This window comes from Opisthorchis viverrini (genome assembly GCF_000715545.1).
Source record: "Opisthorchis viverrini unplaced genomic scaffold opera_v5_50, whole genome shotgun sequence".
Classification (NCBI taxonomy): domain Eukaryota; kingdom Metazoa; phylum Platyhelminthes; class Trematoda; order Opisthorchiida; family Opisthorchiidae; genus Opisthorchis; species Opisthorchis viverrini.
In genome coordinates, this window is record NW_008751706.1 from 2,055,488 (window position 1) to 2,071,003 (window position 15,516).

General features: G+C 43.3%; 1 protein-coding gene across 1 annotated transcript in view; it reads right to left on the minus strand.

Moving 5' to 3' along the window:
- The window catches only part of T265_03503 (hypothetical protein), a gene marked incomplete at both ends in the record, with an annotated part of 91,637 nt that overhangs the window by 26,644 nt on the left and 49,477 nt on the right, over positions 1 to 15,516 (minus strand). The window contains 8 exons of the mRNA XM_009168003.1: positions 62 to 148; positions 1,982 to 2,079; positions 2,773 to 2,841; positions 3,432 to 3,471; positions 7,768 to 8,100; positions 11,094 to 11,141; positions 12,873 to 12,964; positions 14,715 to 14,923. Of these exons, the coding sequence (XP_009166267.1) occupies positions 62 to 148; positions 1,982 to 2,079; positions 2,773 to 2,841; positions 3,432 to 3,471; positions 7,768 to 8,100; positions 11,094 to 11,141; positions 12,873 to 12,964; positions 14,715 to 14,923 (976 nt within the window). The remainder of the gene's footprint in view (positions 1 to 61; positions 149 to 1,981; positions 2,080 to 2,772; positions 2,842 to 3,431; positions 3,472 to 7,767; positions 8,101 to 11,093; positions 11,142 to 12,872; positions 12,965 to 14,714; positions 14,924 to 15,516) is intronic.

A 15,516-nucleotide genomic window follows, 5' to 3' on the forward strand; every position in this document is an offset into this window, starting at 1 on the left:
GCAGTTCTTTACAATGAGAGGAGAAGAGGACAAGGAGCCAGGCCTAAACTAGAATTCTTACCTTGACCTCTGCCTCGGAGAAAACATCAGCGTGCCGGTAGATTGTGAAACAAAGGCGGTGGGCATTATCAATTTGTAAATCAAATGTCTGCAACGGAAAAATGGAGCGAAAGATTATCCTAGGTGGCGCAACGCAGTAGCTGGCGTCGAACTAAGAAGAAACGTATCTAAAAAGACAACCAGAACCTGTGTAGTATTGTAGTATTTTCTTCTCTGAGGTACAGTTCCATCTGGTTTTTACGAACAGTATTATACGGTTCCAGGTCCACATGTGTGCACTTTGGTTTTGAGTATAGGGGGGACGAGATGGCTCAGTGGTTACAGCTCGAATGTACTGACCGGTAGGTCCATAGTTCGAACCCGACTTCTGTCTCTCGATTTCCCCTATCTAAACTTGGGCAACCTGGCAGTATACCAGCCGTCTTCGGGTGGAATACCAATCAAGCGATTAGTGTTTTGCGGACAGTTGAGCGAACCACTGAGGCGCAGCACTGCTGAGAAGGGTTTGTGAAACATCTCAGAGATGATCTAATGACCTCGGGTAATGGTGCTTACATACTTCAACTCTGTGGTGCAGATAAATGAGATTTCAAGAGGAACAAAACTTTCAACATTCAGATATCGTTATTGTACCTCTACACCTCAGGTCTCCTGGGCATAAACATACAGTCAACCTCTCGTATACGACTACAACGCACATTTTCGTGTTGTGATGTTTTTCTTGAACGTTTCAGTGAAATGTCGATACTATCCATATCTGTCCTATAGGAACAATGGTCGGGAACTATCAGCCTCTAACTAAATGTCAAACGTCAGCTTTTATTGGATCGTGTTTTCTGGCCAAGATAACAAACTTTGACGTGGTATTGGAGTTTGAATTTCTAAGAAGCGGGTTACCAAACTCCAAAAGGAGTGAAGACACCTCAAGGAGCTAGAAATTCAGATTCTCAAAAGATTGCTTGACTCCGTAATTTTTAATATCCATTTGAAAGGTTCTAGTAATCCCTCTTTTCACTCACAACCGTTCACAAATCTTCAGTCCGACAAAGTGTACTATGTTTGATGTGTCAAGTATAACGTAAAGCGAATAAGATCCATCGCGCAATCAGCGTCGGACAACAAATGACCCACTTTATCCAGTTTCTAGGATGGATTCGCGTTACCAGTCCTGTGGTTCCTATACAGGAATCACGTGAGATGATGATAAAGTGATGGAGGAAGTCACCAGTGCTAGAGATTTTCCTGCGAACGGTTGAAAGTAATGTAGGAAGTGCATCTTAACAGGTAACACATTCGACTAAATTCCATCCCAATTTTCAAATTGATAAACAAACTAGGTAGTAGAGCAGTTGAGTGGCCGTTCCACTTCGTCGATCGTCAAAAAACGACTAATGTAACACTCGTATAGATGTGAGATTCAGTTGCAATTCAGATGAGTCTCCAGTCAATATAAGGTCGATTTAGAACTGAGTGCATATCACCACATAGGCTGGCGTTCAATCACATGACAAGCCCAATGGAAATTCCAGGAGCAGATCGACTTGAAGAGCCCCAAGATGTGACAATGAGTTGACCTTCTGAGGTCATTTGACAGAGCATCTGTTCCTTTGGATAAATGAATAGAATGGTTTGTCGTCAATTCATTGAGTTTTCGCCGCTTCCAGCAGCAACAAACCAGGAAAACTGTGGCCAAAAACGTGCGACGTCGTTCTGTCCACCATGATAATGGTCACACTAACAACTGAAGCTTTGGAATCTGGGCACGTCTACCACAGCGAGGTCAGAAACGATTTTGGTTTATTGTATCTCAATCAGTTATGTTGAATAACTATTCACATTCAAGGAAGCTCAAAGTAAGCCTGAATTATCTGCCAAGGGCTGTGCCGGGAGCAATATCGAAGAAGTTTTGAAAAAAGCTCACCTCATTCCATTGCGGATTGGACTGATGCGCAACCACGTGAGTGCGAGCAACCTCTTCGAATTGTGCGAATGAATCGACTTCAATACAGACGTGATAACCTTTCGAAGCAAGTAAGATATAGTTAGGATTAGGGGACACGTACAACCAACACTTTGAAAGATGCGTGACCATATTGACAAACAAGATCTCTTCCTGTATTCTGAAAATTTGCCAAGCACTATACAGCTGTTTCGGATTTATTTGAAACCATCGTTAGCACTGCGTAGGAAGTTTCCAAGCCACTTTATGTCCCGCCTAAGTGTGAGCTAACCAGCCGTTCGTGGCCGTACTGTTTAAACTACTGGCAGGGGGTCGCAGAATGAAGGTTACCTACATTTTCTTGTGGGGCGCACTGATGATAATCTCTATAAGGATGAAACTGCAGTGCTCTTTGACTTTTCAGCAGAGACTGGGCTCACTTACAGGACAAGATCTCAACTGACGGTTCCAAAATCTCTTCACACTGCTAAGATTTGTATGCGTTTCTGAGTGAAAATACGACAGAATCGCAACGTGAAAAGTGTGACTTTGTTGTGAATGGTAGAAGCTGAACATCCCGGCAAATTGCTTCAGAGGACAGCGCCGCATTTTGTTACCAATGCAGTTCGTAAGTGCCTTTGGGTAAATTTACCGACTAACTGTGGTTACTCAAATTTGGGGTGAGTAGGCAGTTTGTAGTGCACTTCGAACTTCAGCCGTTTTTGTGGCACATTGCGTATTCGTGGCACATGAAAGTGACTCATGAAACTTACTGTCTAACTCGTCCAAGCCCTTGATACCATGTACCGTGGTTCGTAGTATTCCTGTTCTCCCAGGGGCTTCTGGAAAACACGAATATGACAATGAGGCGTGCAATAGGATTTAGTCTGGAAACATCACAAATGAGGGATTCAGCTGGGTTCCAGGTGAGTCTCTCGCAAAATCAAATTTGTTTGCAAATGAGAGTATTTTCGCTAATTTCGTGCAATTTTGTCTCAAGTAGAACATAAGGCTGACGGAAATTCGGGGACTGCGCCTAACTGATGAGCCCGAAATGGAAGAGCGAAACCGGTCGTGGGCTGTCGACGAATTTTCAGCAATCCTATGAGTAGTGCATTACGAATATACATGTACCACGATATCTCGAATATCGCAGCAACTGAAACATGAGGTGGCCTGGTGCAGCACATTCAGTTGCCCGGAAACATCACAAACGAGAGATTTGGCTGTGTTCCAGGTGAGTCTCTCGCAAAACTAAATTTGTTTTCAAATGAGTGTATTTTGTTAGGATTTAGCTTCTTATGTGATTAGGTCCTTGTTGCTTTCAGCCAGTTGCTGATAACCACACTGGTAGCTAGTCTTGATCAGCTCTGGCGAGGTGCACTGACGAGTATAAGCACATATGACATGATGTCGCATCAATAGAACTTACCTTCCAACAGCGCCATTCCGGTTTTGTTCAGTCTGACTATCTGGATGGATCGTTCCAGTAGGTTATTTTTATCGTAGATGAAAGGGATGTGGTTTAATGAAGAACAAAAGAAAACATTCAATAACTAATTTGAAGAGTTCTTGTCATACACGACAATGAAATGTACTTCAGTAGGACTGTTTCAAACTTCCTGACCATTCAGCCGTTACTTTAAAGTTCTACAAGATATGACTGGTTGTTTTATGAAACAGTAAGCAGTCATTAGACTACAGCATTCTTCGTGTATACTACCGCAATCGTAAAAAAGCTATTTGCACTGGGAATGTTGATGACTTCGCCAAATTTCAGTCCGATTGACGAAAATGAAACACTGCCGTCAGCTTAAAAGGGAGTCCTTGATGATGTTGTGGTGCCTGGCCGGAGCCTTACCACGATAGCGCTGCCTTTCCAAGAGTCTCCCTGAGCCTCCCCACCCTGGCAGTCATCTCGCCACGCGCCATTGGTTTTCAGCAAAGGGCTAAGGGGTTACTTAGTCTTGCTTTTGTCACTCTGAAGCAGAGTGAATTCAAAGCTTTCCTTTTCGTAGAAGATTCATTCACCCGTCTACAAACACTACTCTTAACGGGAGATCCACCTGAATCTCTCTCCTTATTCAACTGAATGTGTTGTACAAAGACCGTCTTAGGTCTTAGTTGAGAGAATAGAAATGCACAACGGTGGTTTCCCGGTGAGGGAGATTTTGTTGGGTATTTCCGTCCATCTCGCATCAAAACATGCTACCAAACTGCTGATGAGAATGTGGGTAGGACTCATTACCACCCTTTTTTTAAAGTGGCTTAGGTTCCTAATTCAGGGCAACCTGTAGACGGTTTTGGCTCCCCACCGGATGGAGAGTGGGATAACAAATTGACAGTCCCAGAAGCTTCTTGAGACAATATAAAAGCTAGTGGAAGACGGAAAGCACAACAACCTCGGATTCCCGCCTACCTCTATCCACATCTAGCGTCTGTATCTAGAAATTAGTCTTAGTGAGCTGGGGAGGTGCAGAAAGCCAGTCTTTAACTGATTTTTTGAGGAGGATTCGTCCTGTAAGTGAAGCCACTCTATGCTGAAAAGCCAGGAAGCACTGTAAAGCTGTTTCATCCTTATTGGGAATCACCAGCAGTGCGCATCTCATGAAACTCCGAAGGGTCCCGAACCCATGACTTCCTGGTTAGTAATTCGAACACTTAACCGTTCGGCCATGAGTAGCTGATTAGTAATGTGATTAACTCGCACTTAGACAGGATATAGCGCCGTTTATTCTTTCTCTCCTCACACTACCAGCAATCTGTAAGTAGCTCAGTGGGAGAATAAACTTCACCCGATGAGTGAAACTTCCATCTGAGAAGTCGTTGCTCGAGGAGCCAGACAGCACGTGATTTGGATCCCGTGACTGAGGGATGAGTAGCGCTATATCCTGTCTAAGTGCAAGCTCTCACGCTGCCTGGTCAGTCGCTCGTGGCCGAACGGTCAAGTGTTCAAACTACTACCCGGGAACTCGCGGGTTCCAGACTCTCCGGAGTTTCGTGAGATGCGCACTGCTGGTGATTCTCAATAGGGATGAAACAGCTGTACAGCATAGAGTGGCTTCACTTATGGAACGAAATCTCCTCACAAAAACCAAAACATCCTCGCAATACCAATAAAACAGGTTTTTTTCCTTGTAGGCATCATACCACTGGTACTTTCATGTCTGGTTCATGGAAATGGAAGTTGTTTCGATGGTAACGTTTCGTCGCTGAATCCAGGTTTCACGCGGTTCACTTCGAGACTTTGAATGTAAGTCAACACTTGTCCACTCACCTCTTTTTTCATGTATGTCAGAGACGTCGCTTAGTTCGCAGGCTTCTCCGGCAATACATTGTGTTCCTTTGAATTTTTTCATCCCATTTGGGCTAGAAGTGCTCTCAGCTTGCGAGATCAGCAAATTGACGTTGTTGGAAGTAAGGCACACAGTAAGTGTACAAGACAACGCAGTGGTTTCTACTTCACGTTTTGTCTTGTGAGGCTAGCTAACCAAGATCCCATGAAGCATACTAACACAGCCCATTTACAGGTGTGTGGGAATCAGCTGATTTTTTCCACGTACCTACCAGTTCCGTCATGTCGGCAGTTAGCCGCGCCATGGAGTTGTTCTGTAATGTTTCAGCATGATTTAAACAAAGTAATGTTCTACTAAAGTGATGGACAAGTCGGAGTTACGATTAACAACGCAGGTTGTCGCACAGTAGGGTTCACCTAATGATAATTCAGTAACTTTCTCAGCTAGATATCGATTGTCTACTCTGACTTTGACGAATGTTTGCTCAAAACTAAGCTTCTCCTGTTGATGGCAAGTACAATTATGCAAAAATAGGATGTGTACAGCCTTGGGTAAATCAAAGAATGATTCTAGTTCTGCAAACATCTCGGATACAAGTAGTTTTGTTAGATCGAAACAAAATTATCACCTACTGCATGAGTTGAGAGGTCACATCTAGGACAAAACGTTTGCTCGAGACAGAATTTTTTTTCCCGATTACTTATAAAAAGGAACTACCTGCTTGAAATACTAGCACAAGTCGCGGTTTTCATCAGTTCGAGTTTTTTCGCACTCATTCCTCTTAGTTGGGCAGCTAACCTTTGGCAACAACGAGAACAACTTTTATCAACCTGGCAGCAAACGATGAACTGAGAGATGTTAACATTTTACACGGAAAAGGATGAAGTATAATGAACCAACTCTGCCTACTCACTTTAAAGACCATGAAAATTCTGATTTCAACGAGGTTTATGTATCATTTCAGTTGTAGCTAGTTCGCTGTTGTTCTTTGCTGCGGCACACACGGCTCTTTCGCACGAACGAGGAAGTTCATCATAGCCACACAACTTGTATCAACAGGTAAAACAACATTTTATTGGACAATTTTCTAATCGCCTCTGGTATTTCAAACAGACTTTTGGACCTATTGAGCTGATGACATCTCTTTTTAAAGGATTTTAACTCAAAGTTAATTTCTGCATTTATTTAGATAGTGTACGGAAGCCAGCCGACCCTAATAACCGAACACCACACCAGTTGGACGGATGGTCACGTGCAGGACACGTGCCTTACGAAGACGTACGCTGATTGGTCAGAATGCTAGCCAATCCGAAAGCTCTGAGATGGGCTGACAGTTGCAAAATACTTGTCATTGGTAGAATCTCGATTAATTCAACACGTAAGAACGGAGAGATCCTTGGGTAGACTTGAAGTAAACTGGATGCTTCATTTCAGAAAATTTTTGTCGATGCATTTGGTCGTAAGTAATTTTTTGTTTTTGACACAAAGGCATTGTTTACTTGGTTGACTGAGCCGCTCCACAAGGTCGCATCTGAATAATAAACTAAATTATTGTTGTATAGACTGCTCAAAGGTTGCTGAAAACCCTTCGAGAGCCTGTGACCGGTTTCCACCTTCTTGGGGCTCAGCAGTTCGACGGAAATTCAAGGCCTGTGCCTACTTGATGAGTCCCAAGAAGAGTCAAACCGGTCGTGGGCTCTTGAAGAGTCTTCAGCAACCTTGTGAGTATTACCTCTGTACATGTATCGCGACATCTCAAAAATCGTGCCAGCTGAAGTATGAGGTGGCCTGATGCAACACATTCATTTGCCTTGAAACATCATTGAAGAGAGATTCGGCAGGGTTCCAGGTAATTTTCGAGTCAAAACCCTATTGATTTGCAAGTGAGTGTAATTGCATGGATATTGTTGCTTAGCTCCTAATCCACCCAACGGGTCGGTCGGATTTGGGTTCTTGAAATGCCTGTTTAGTGCACTTCATTTGATGGTTCTCTCTGAGTGGCCTTCATGGTTCCTGTTGTTGGTCTGTGTAGGTAAGCAAGTGATGAGGCAACATTGTCTGGATGTTAGTTGGAAGGAATCTTGGGGTCTGGTTATCTGTCTGCCCTAAAAATCGGTGAAGCTGATTGGGCTGATGGAGCTTCTGCCTCGAAATCGGAACGCGGATTGTTTGACAAACTTTTCTGATACTAGGATTTCTCGGTTTGGTTGACATCCACCAGTGCTAGACCGCTTTCAATCTCTCTCTACTCGTCTGTATTGAGCAAAACTTCAGCATGATCGAATTAGCTTGGTTGTCTCACAGTTCAGTGGAAGGGAATAGCTAATGTGTAATCCAGGTGAGAGATTTTGTCTTCCATGCAATTTTTTGGGAGTTAGGCTCTCGGTGTTTAGGTTTTAACCTAAAAACTCCGTTTGGACAAAACACATATGTGCATCTCAAGAACTATATACATTTGGATTACGAACTTACATAGTGATATTTTTTCAAGACCTCATTCATTTCCGCTGCAGTCGTTCGAAGACTGCTGTTGGGTTCATTCACAGGCACCTGAGTTGTTGTTGCTGTTGATACGCCCGGTTGCGGAGAGGACCGAAGTTGACCCCTCTTATTCCATCCGTCTGTAGCTAGTGTCAGACTCTTGATACACTCTTCGCGGCTTTTCACTTGATTGACTTCTTGCTGCAAAGCCATACGCCAATGATTTCTCTCACGCTCGGTCATGAGAAGGATGTAGTGGGTCTGACCGTTGCTATCCACCAACGGCAGTACCAGCTGGGGTGACTGAAGAACCAGTTCTCCTTCCTGAATGAAATCGATTAGTAAGCAAGTCTATTTATGTTACCAGGGAATGAGAATCACTAGAAACTTGTTCCTACTCTATCATAAAGGAAACTACTCACGAGGTTGCTGAAAACTCTTTGACTACTCTTCGACAACAACTCTTTATCCCTTTATCCAAAAATATACTGCGATATCTCGAATATCGTGTCAACTGAATCTCATGAGGCGGCCTGTGTGCAGCACATTCGGTTGTAGAATATCATAAACGAGAGATTCAGTTGAGTCTCTCGTGAAAACCAAATTGATTTGCAAATGAGTGTATTTCTCGAAGCCCCTGTTCTTTTTGCCTAGTTGATAGTAGTATATACCTGAAGAGACGGACCGACATACAACAGATGTACGGTGCAACAGTTCATTTCCGCGTGCTCTCTTCAAGCTTGCAGCGCAAAGACCGTAGCTCACGTAGGTGTGAGATCCACAATGAAAAGTGAAGTGCTGAGTTTCTTTGAAGATGACAACCAGAACTGTGCAAACAGAGGAGATCGGCCAACCGTTGAGACTGCCTATTGGGACTGGCCTGTTTTAAACACCTGACTGAATAAACTTCTTACTCTGCTCCATTTATGTGGTATTTTTCTGTAGTTCACTCGTGACGAGTGATAGCAAACAAAGCCGGGTTCATTCTTCCGAGTCGTCATCAAGTTCGAAGCGGGAAATTTGTGTTTCGAGTTCAGATTATTATAAGTTACCACAAAAGGTTACTTTTCAGAACACAAAACCACAAACTCATCGCAGATGCAGGAGAATACCTAACAGCTGCACAAAGATTTTAAAATGATATGGTAATACCGTTTCCAGGAAGTGACTATATCCCGAGCTGACAAGAAAATTGGTCCCCTGATCAGGAGTGTCAGGTAAGGACTCGACAATCCTCAGAGCGCTTCCAGAATACGAAACTAATGCTCACATCCAAATCCCCCTACACTTAAAAGGACGCTCCGACGATCTGAATGCTAAGCAGCAGTTATTCCTAAAAATACCAGGATAGGTTAGACAGAAACAAGCAATCCAACAAGGGTGAACATGTGCATCTTAAGATACAGGTTTAAAGGAGTATACTACTGGTGAAGCATGCGAGTAGTCTACGGTGTCTAGCATCCGAGCTCTGCCCCCCCCCCCGCTTTTGGTGGAAGGTGAGGGTTTCTAAGAAAATTAGAGAGCCGCTTTGAAGTGCTCGTTCATTACCGTTCACTATTTAATGAACGTCTTAGAAAGTTCAAGAGGACGATTGATAATGTTCACTTTTCAAAAACTCGGAGCACATGAAATGTTCACTTTCGTGTCTAGTGGCTTGTAACCGCTTAGTTCGTAACGAAAGGCGTTCCTCTTTTCACAGGTAACACCCTAAGTCTGACAACAAGAAAGAACGCTGGCAACCATCTGAGGTAATAGTGCTGGGGGACACACGGTTTCAGCCGACAGCGATGGCCGGCCACTAACAAACTCTTGATTAGGCTTACATGGAATGAGCGAGAAGGCAATATGTTTCAGAACTCAAGGAAGCATTCTCGGAATCACCCGTTATTTTCTTTTAACTCATTTTGTAATTCCATGGCAGCTTTCGATATGGAAAACCAATAAAAAAGTATGCTCGCATAGGTTGAAAAACGCAGATGCATGTCAGTTGTGGACACAATGAGCAGAAAAGTATGAGTGGAATAGCCCCTTATAGAACATCTGTTTAGATTGATCAGGTTAGAAAATTTGTCAGGTAGGTGAATGCTTAGTTGGTCTGTTGACATAAATACTGTTAAGCAGACGGATTGCCGATTTTATTCGATGCGTGAACTACTTAACTTCTCGGCGTTACCAACTCTCGATCGCTGTTTTCTATAACCGGAGAAGAAAACCTGTTGGATTTGAGGGCATGGTTTCAACGGCCCTGTGGATACACTATACTATACTGTACTATATACTTTATACTACACTATACTATGGGAGTGATGTTATGGACAACCTAGAAATCTGTGGAAGAGAACACTGTTCTCAGTTAGCGGATGTAACCGAATGAGTAGTGCTCAGGCCTACTGTGATGTTCGTAACTTTCGCGATGTGAATAGACAGCATTTAAATCAGTCACTCAGAAGCGACTAAATCTTGATGCGTGATAGGTCTGCCTTTCATATACTGCGTGGTGCCAACCCCCACCTTTAGCAATGTGTCTAAATACCGGTGTAACGGTGATACTACTGATGGGGAGAGTATGTGTTAATTTCGCTTTGCGTCTTCTGAAAAGGGGAGATCTGTTGCGGAATTCGCGGAGTCACTTTGTAACATTTGCTTGAATTTGACCGACGAATGAGTGGAGTCAACTACTCTCCAGAACAGTTCAAGAAGACGCGTTTAGGAGAAGATAGGTGTCCAGTTTTTGTGATCAAGGTGTAAATTAGAGTTTTGCTTCCCTGTAACCGGTCAGTTGGCAGTTCCTAATAAATAACACCGCAGCGAAGGTGTTCTTCCTTTCACTGGTAGCTGGGATAGGTTAAACGGATGTTGATCAGGTGGAAGCTGATCTGTTCTCCGATCCTAACAACCGGCTTGCAAACGTTTGGTCAGTATGCGAAGAAACACTGTCACTGCTCAGACCGCACAGAGAACTGTAACCAAGCCCTGACAACATCTCCTTGCATGGTGACAAAAGGTCAGCTGGGTGGTGAACAGGTCAGCTGCCGCCTGAGTAACGGTCAATCAACCCAACCGGGTTCCCAGTAATTAGGCACAGCCAACTCAAGAATCAACTGCGATGCTTTCAGAGAAGAGCCTCGTAAGGATTCGCTTTATCGATTCTAACGTCCAGACCACGTTCATCAACAACTGTCTGAACTTTTTCATTCATTGAAGTCCAGAAGGGTACTAATTGCGCCCGTACAAATGCGTTGTCTATGAAATATCATCACGTCTCCGAGTGGTTTGGAAAGCTCTTCAACACGCAACCGAAAGTACAAAATACTCACTGTCTGCCTCAACGATCGAACGAGCTTGTGTTGATCCCGCTTCTTGCTCTAAAGAAAAGAAAAAAACAGATAAGTTTCAGGGGAGGAAACATTGTAAATCGTCTTCAGACAGTCTTAAGAGGATTTTCTGCAGACAGTGGCACCATATTAATGCTTGATTTATACAATCATTTGTAAAATAATTTGGCTCTCCGAAAAACTCACCTGGAACCCAGCTGAATCTCTCGTTTATGATGTTCTCAGGCAACTGAATGTGCTGCACCAGGCCACCTCATGTTTCAATCGCTGCGATATTTGAGATATCGCGACACATGTATATTTGTAATGCACTACTCATAAGGTTGTATGAAATAGGATTTAGCCTGGAAACATCACAAACGAGAGATTGAGCTGGGTTCCAGGTGAGTCTCTGGAAAAACCAAATTAGTTTGCAAATGAGTGTATATTCGCTAATTTCGTGCAATTTGGTTTCAAGCAGAACGTAAGGTTGACGCAAACTCGGAGGCTGCGCCTACTTGATGAGCCCCAAGAAGGGCGAAACCGGTCGTGGGCTGTCGACGATTTTTCAGCAACCTTATGAGTAGTGTTTGATTTAATTCATTTTCATGTGACTGGAATTCAAGCGGTATTGTTGTTCACCGGATTGTTTCATTGAACAGCTTGACAGCTTGCGTTGGTTCTTCCCTACTGGTTAGAAAAGTTAAGTGTACCACCTTTTTCTACTATTTTATTCTGACGTAAAGTTTCAACCAACAAGAATAGCTTTTGTCTGACAAGCGCTCGTAAAAGGGTTAAAAATTGAAGAAATTTTGAAGCAACCAAGAAGCTTTTGTCACAACCTCTGTCTAAGAAACCGAAAACCCAAGAATCAAGTCTCTCTTTTGCCCGATTGCTGGTTTAGTTTATGGTTGGAAGTAACAGAGTAATAACCTAGGCTTGACTATAAGTTGAAAGGTTTTATCGACACGGCTATTTTACTACATTGGAACTAAGTTGACTTGCCTAAGGATTGCTCATTCCTTAAAGCAAGCCATACCTACTATTCAGAAAAAAGTTGATCAATTGCGATTTCGGGCTGTCACTGAAGTCCATCCGTGCTGAAAAGCCGAAAAGAACTGGGTGTCCTTATTGGGAATCATCAGCAGTGCATAGCCTACCTGAACACCTAATTTGCGACCTTCTGGCCAGTGGTTGAATAGTAAGCGTTCGGTTCCGAGCGGCTGAATGGCATTTTGATTGGCTCTTCCTTAATCGAACTATAATGTAACCTAAATTAACGCACGATAACCCAACTCTCATCTGTTATCCAATAGTTACCCTGTCATAAAACACATATCCACAGTGAATTATCCTGCTCATTATTTTAAGTAGTATATAAATCAGTAGTATGTAAAGACTAGGCTGACGGCGGTTCACTGTTTTATGCTAACCCCCGGAGTTCTCAAATTTGTGAACCGTCCACTTCAGGCAAAACAAACGTCCCATCTTCCACCCACGGGATTTGTCAGGTAAACGCAGCTACACATTTGGCACTTATATATGCAGTTCACACTAGTCGCCTCTTTAATGAGCGAGCAGCCATTATGGGAACGTGGTCCTCTGCGAGGATGGCGGCAGTGTCTCATGGACGCTGCACCCAGTCAGGACAAACGAATGCCACATTTACACCTACGGTGACCAAACTCGAAGACACCATGGTGTTTTAAACGAGCTAAGCACTACAAGCCACATGAACCATGTCTGAAGAGAAAAACACGGAGGGTGAAATCCGGTAGATACCTCGTCCAGACGCTTCATACTATTCCGCATTTTGGAAATGTTCGACTTGAGATTTTCGATAGCTCGTTCGTGAATCGCGATTTTGTTCGGGTCTGTAAAAAAAGAATATTCAAGAACAAGTGCGTTATGAAGAGGGTAGGAGAATCTTGCAATTTATTCGTCATCAGTTACTGCGTTTGAACTGGGGATCTGTCGTACAAAGTTGTGGAGCGACGATCGTGGTAGATCACAAGATTGACTTTTTTCAACTTTTCAACAAAAGGTTGTTTAGTTTGGGACCCAGTTTCATAAATAACATTTTTTTCTCAGAATTTTTTCCAAGGTTCAAACTTGTCTTTCAAAATCGATAATCTATTTGTATCGACAAGGAAGAAATCAAGTTCATTTGATTCTGTAGGAAAGAAAAACACTCAGCAACGAGGCGTTTAAACGGCAGTTTAGCGAAGTTGCTAGTCCGCGGCCCTGCTTAATTCTCTAGAATACTCGGCCTACTGTGGAAGATGAAGAGATTTCACAGAATTTTCAGAGGTGAGGCTATTTAATATATAATCCGAACACATGAGGCCACCGTCGGTTAGCGTCTGCATTGTCTCACTTAGCGGATCACTCCGCTTGTGGGCCAAAGAGACTTGGTTTGATTTCGACGTTAGAGCACCAAGAAAAGGAAGCATCTTTCGATACACTTATCTGCATACCAATTTGGTTCCAACAAAAAAATCACCTAAAACCCAGCCGAATCCCTCTTTTATGATGTTTTCAAGGTTGACGGGGACTGGGCCTACTTGGTGAGCAGCGAGAAGAGCAAAACTGGTCGTGGACTGTTGAAGAATTCTCAGCAACTTCTTGAATAGTGTATTACATTTTTCGATATCCTTTTTACGTTTCATGTAAACCAGTGATCACTTCTCGGTGCGATCATTGCATTACTGATTTGATGCCAAAAGTACCATCCAGCTGCAGCCGTCTAGACAATTTCAAAAAGGGGATTAAAACCATCTCTCGTCGACAGGAAGTAGGGCGTTCAGGCTGTTCACCAGGGTCTGATGAAGAGGAATCTGCGAGACCGATGGGTATGACGTCCACCACATGCAAGTCGATGGCGCGGTTACAGTAATTGGACCTGAGTGGGGAGGAGTTGGTGGGCTTATGTCCTTCTGAGAGACGGCTTCTATTTTGGCATAACAGCAGTCTCGTCAGCCAGAAGACATGTCAGAGGAAAAAGCCCCGTTCCGTTCCTCTCCTTCAGCAAGTTACCAGTCATTTGCAGGATCTAAGTTACCCAGAGCATCCAAAGACATTTAACACACGAATGGGAGCCATGAAAATTTCGATGGGACTTCAGTTCTCGTCCAACAGCAGCCTAAATAACAGTGTTCCTTCAGTGGTTCTAATCGGTGAAAATTCTTATATTCATGTAAGTCTAAAATGATATTTTCTGGTGCTCTTCAAGATCGAAAAAATTCCGAGAAAACGATCAATTTTGTAGTTTCATTGCCGGACTTGGTTCAATGTATCGCGCATCACTTTGGTGATACTACGACCCCTCAATGTGCTGTGTAACTCAGTCGTTTTCATCTAGACAGTAGTACACTGTGGACTTTGTGACATACAGAACACAACTACTAATTACTGGTCAGTAGTAAGATTATTTTGGATTTGGACAAAATTTCTGACTATATTCAGTTCATTTTTTCGTCCTGCCAAGGTTGAAAGTGACCATGAAACTTCTAGGCGACCGACAATCCCAGTGACTTTTGTTTCGTGTTAAGTAACTCCACACGTTTCCACAGAAAGAAAACTAACGAGAAGGAGGTAAGCGGAAATCTTGGATCAAATACTCACCACTGACAACACGTGTATTATGCGAAAGCTTCAGCTGATCCAAAGGTATCATCCATTTGGTCTCCAGACGGGCATTTGGCTCGTCCATATTCCAAACATTTCTACCCGTGGGTAGTGGTCGGACAATCGTGTTGGAGCGAAAATGACGGTTGCGTTCTGAGGCACGCATTCCTCGAAACATGTCAGTCAGGCCTGTTTTGTGCTTCGAACTGACATTAGCAAAATGGACAAATAGGAAGATGATACAACGGCTTGGCGAGGATGAGAAATATCTTGCGGTTGATGACGAATCAGTTCAAATGTTGTCGGGATGATTGAATAAACTCTGTTCTCTTCACTAATCGATTAATTCTAGTGAAAGAAACTCAAGCAATCTAGAAATCTCCCTCACTGGTGCACAGATGTCTGGTGAGTTACCGTTCTAAGTTATTTCTGTTTGTGTTCATCTGTTGCTTCTGCTCATATCGCGTTTGAAGACGGGTGTGGCCAGAGACTGACCCAAAAGACTGACTGGTTCTACTCGCTGGTTCACTGTCCGAACTGTCAGGTCCGTGTTTTTTTGTTTGCTAAACAGCCGATAAATGCTTCTCCGTTCCGCCTCCTGATAGTAAGCGTTGCTGATAGTTTGGCAGCCGTTTATCGAATGTTCTCAATTGGAGTGAAGTTGGCAAAAATATCTAAGTTGGTTCGTCGAGGATCGGTAGTCAGAAACCTGTACAAGACACAAACTGATTGACATAGTCTCCCAATAACCTCCCAGTAACAAGCACCTGAGAAATGGAATTACCTTTGTGCGTGAAGT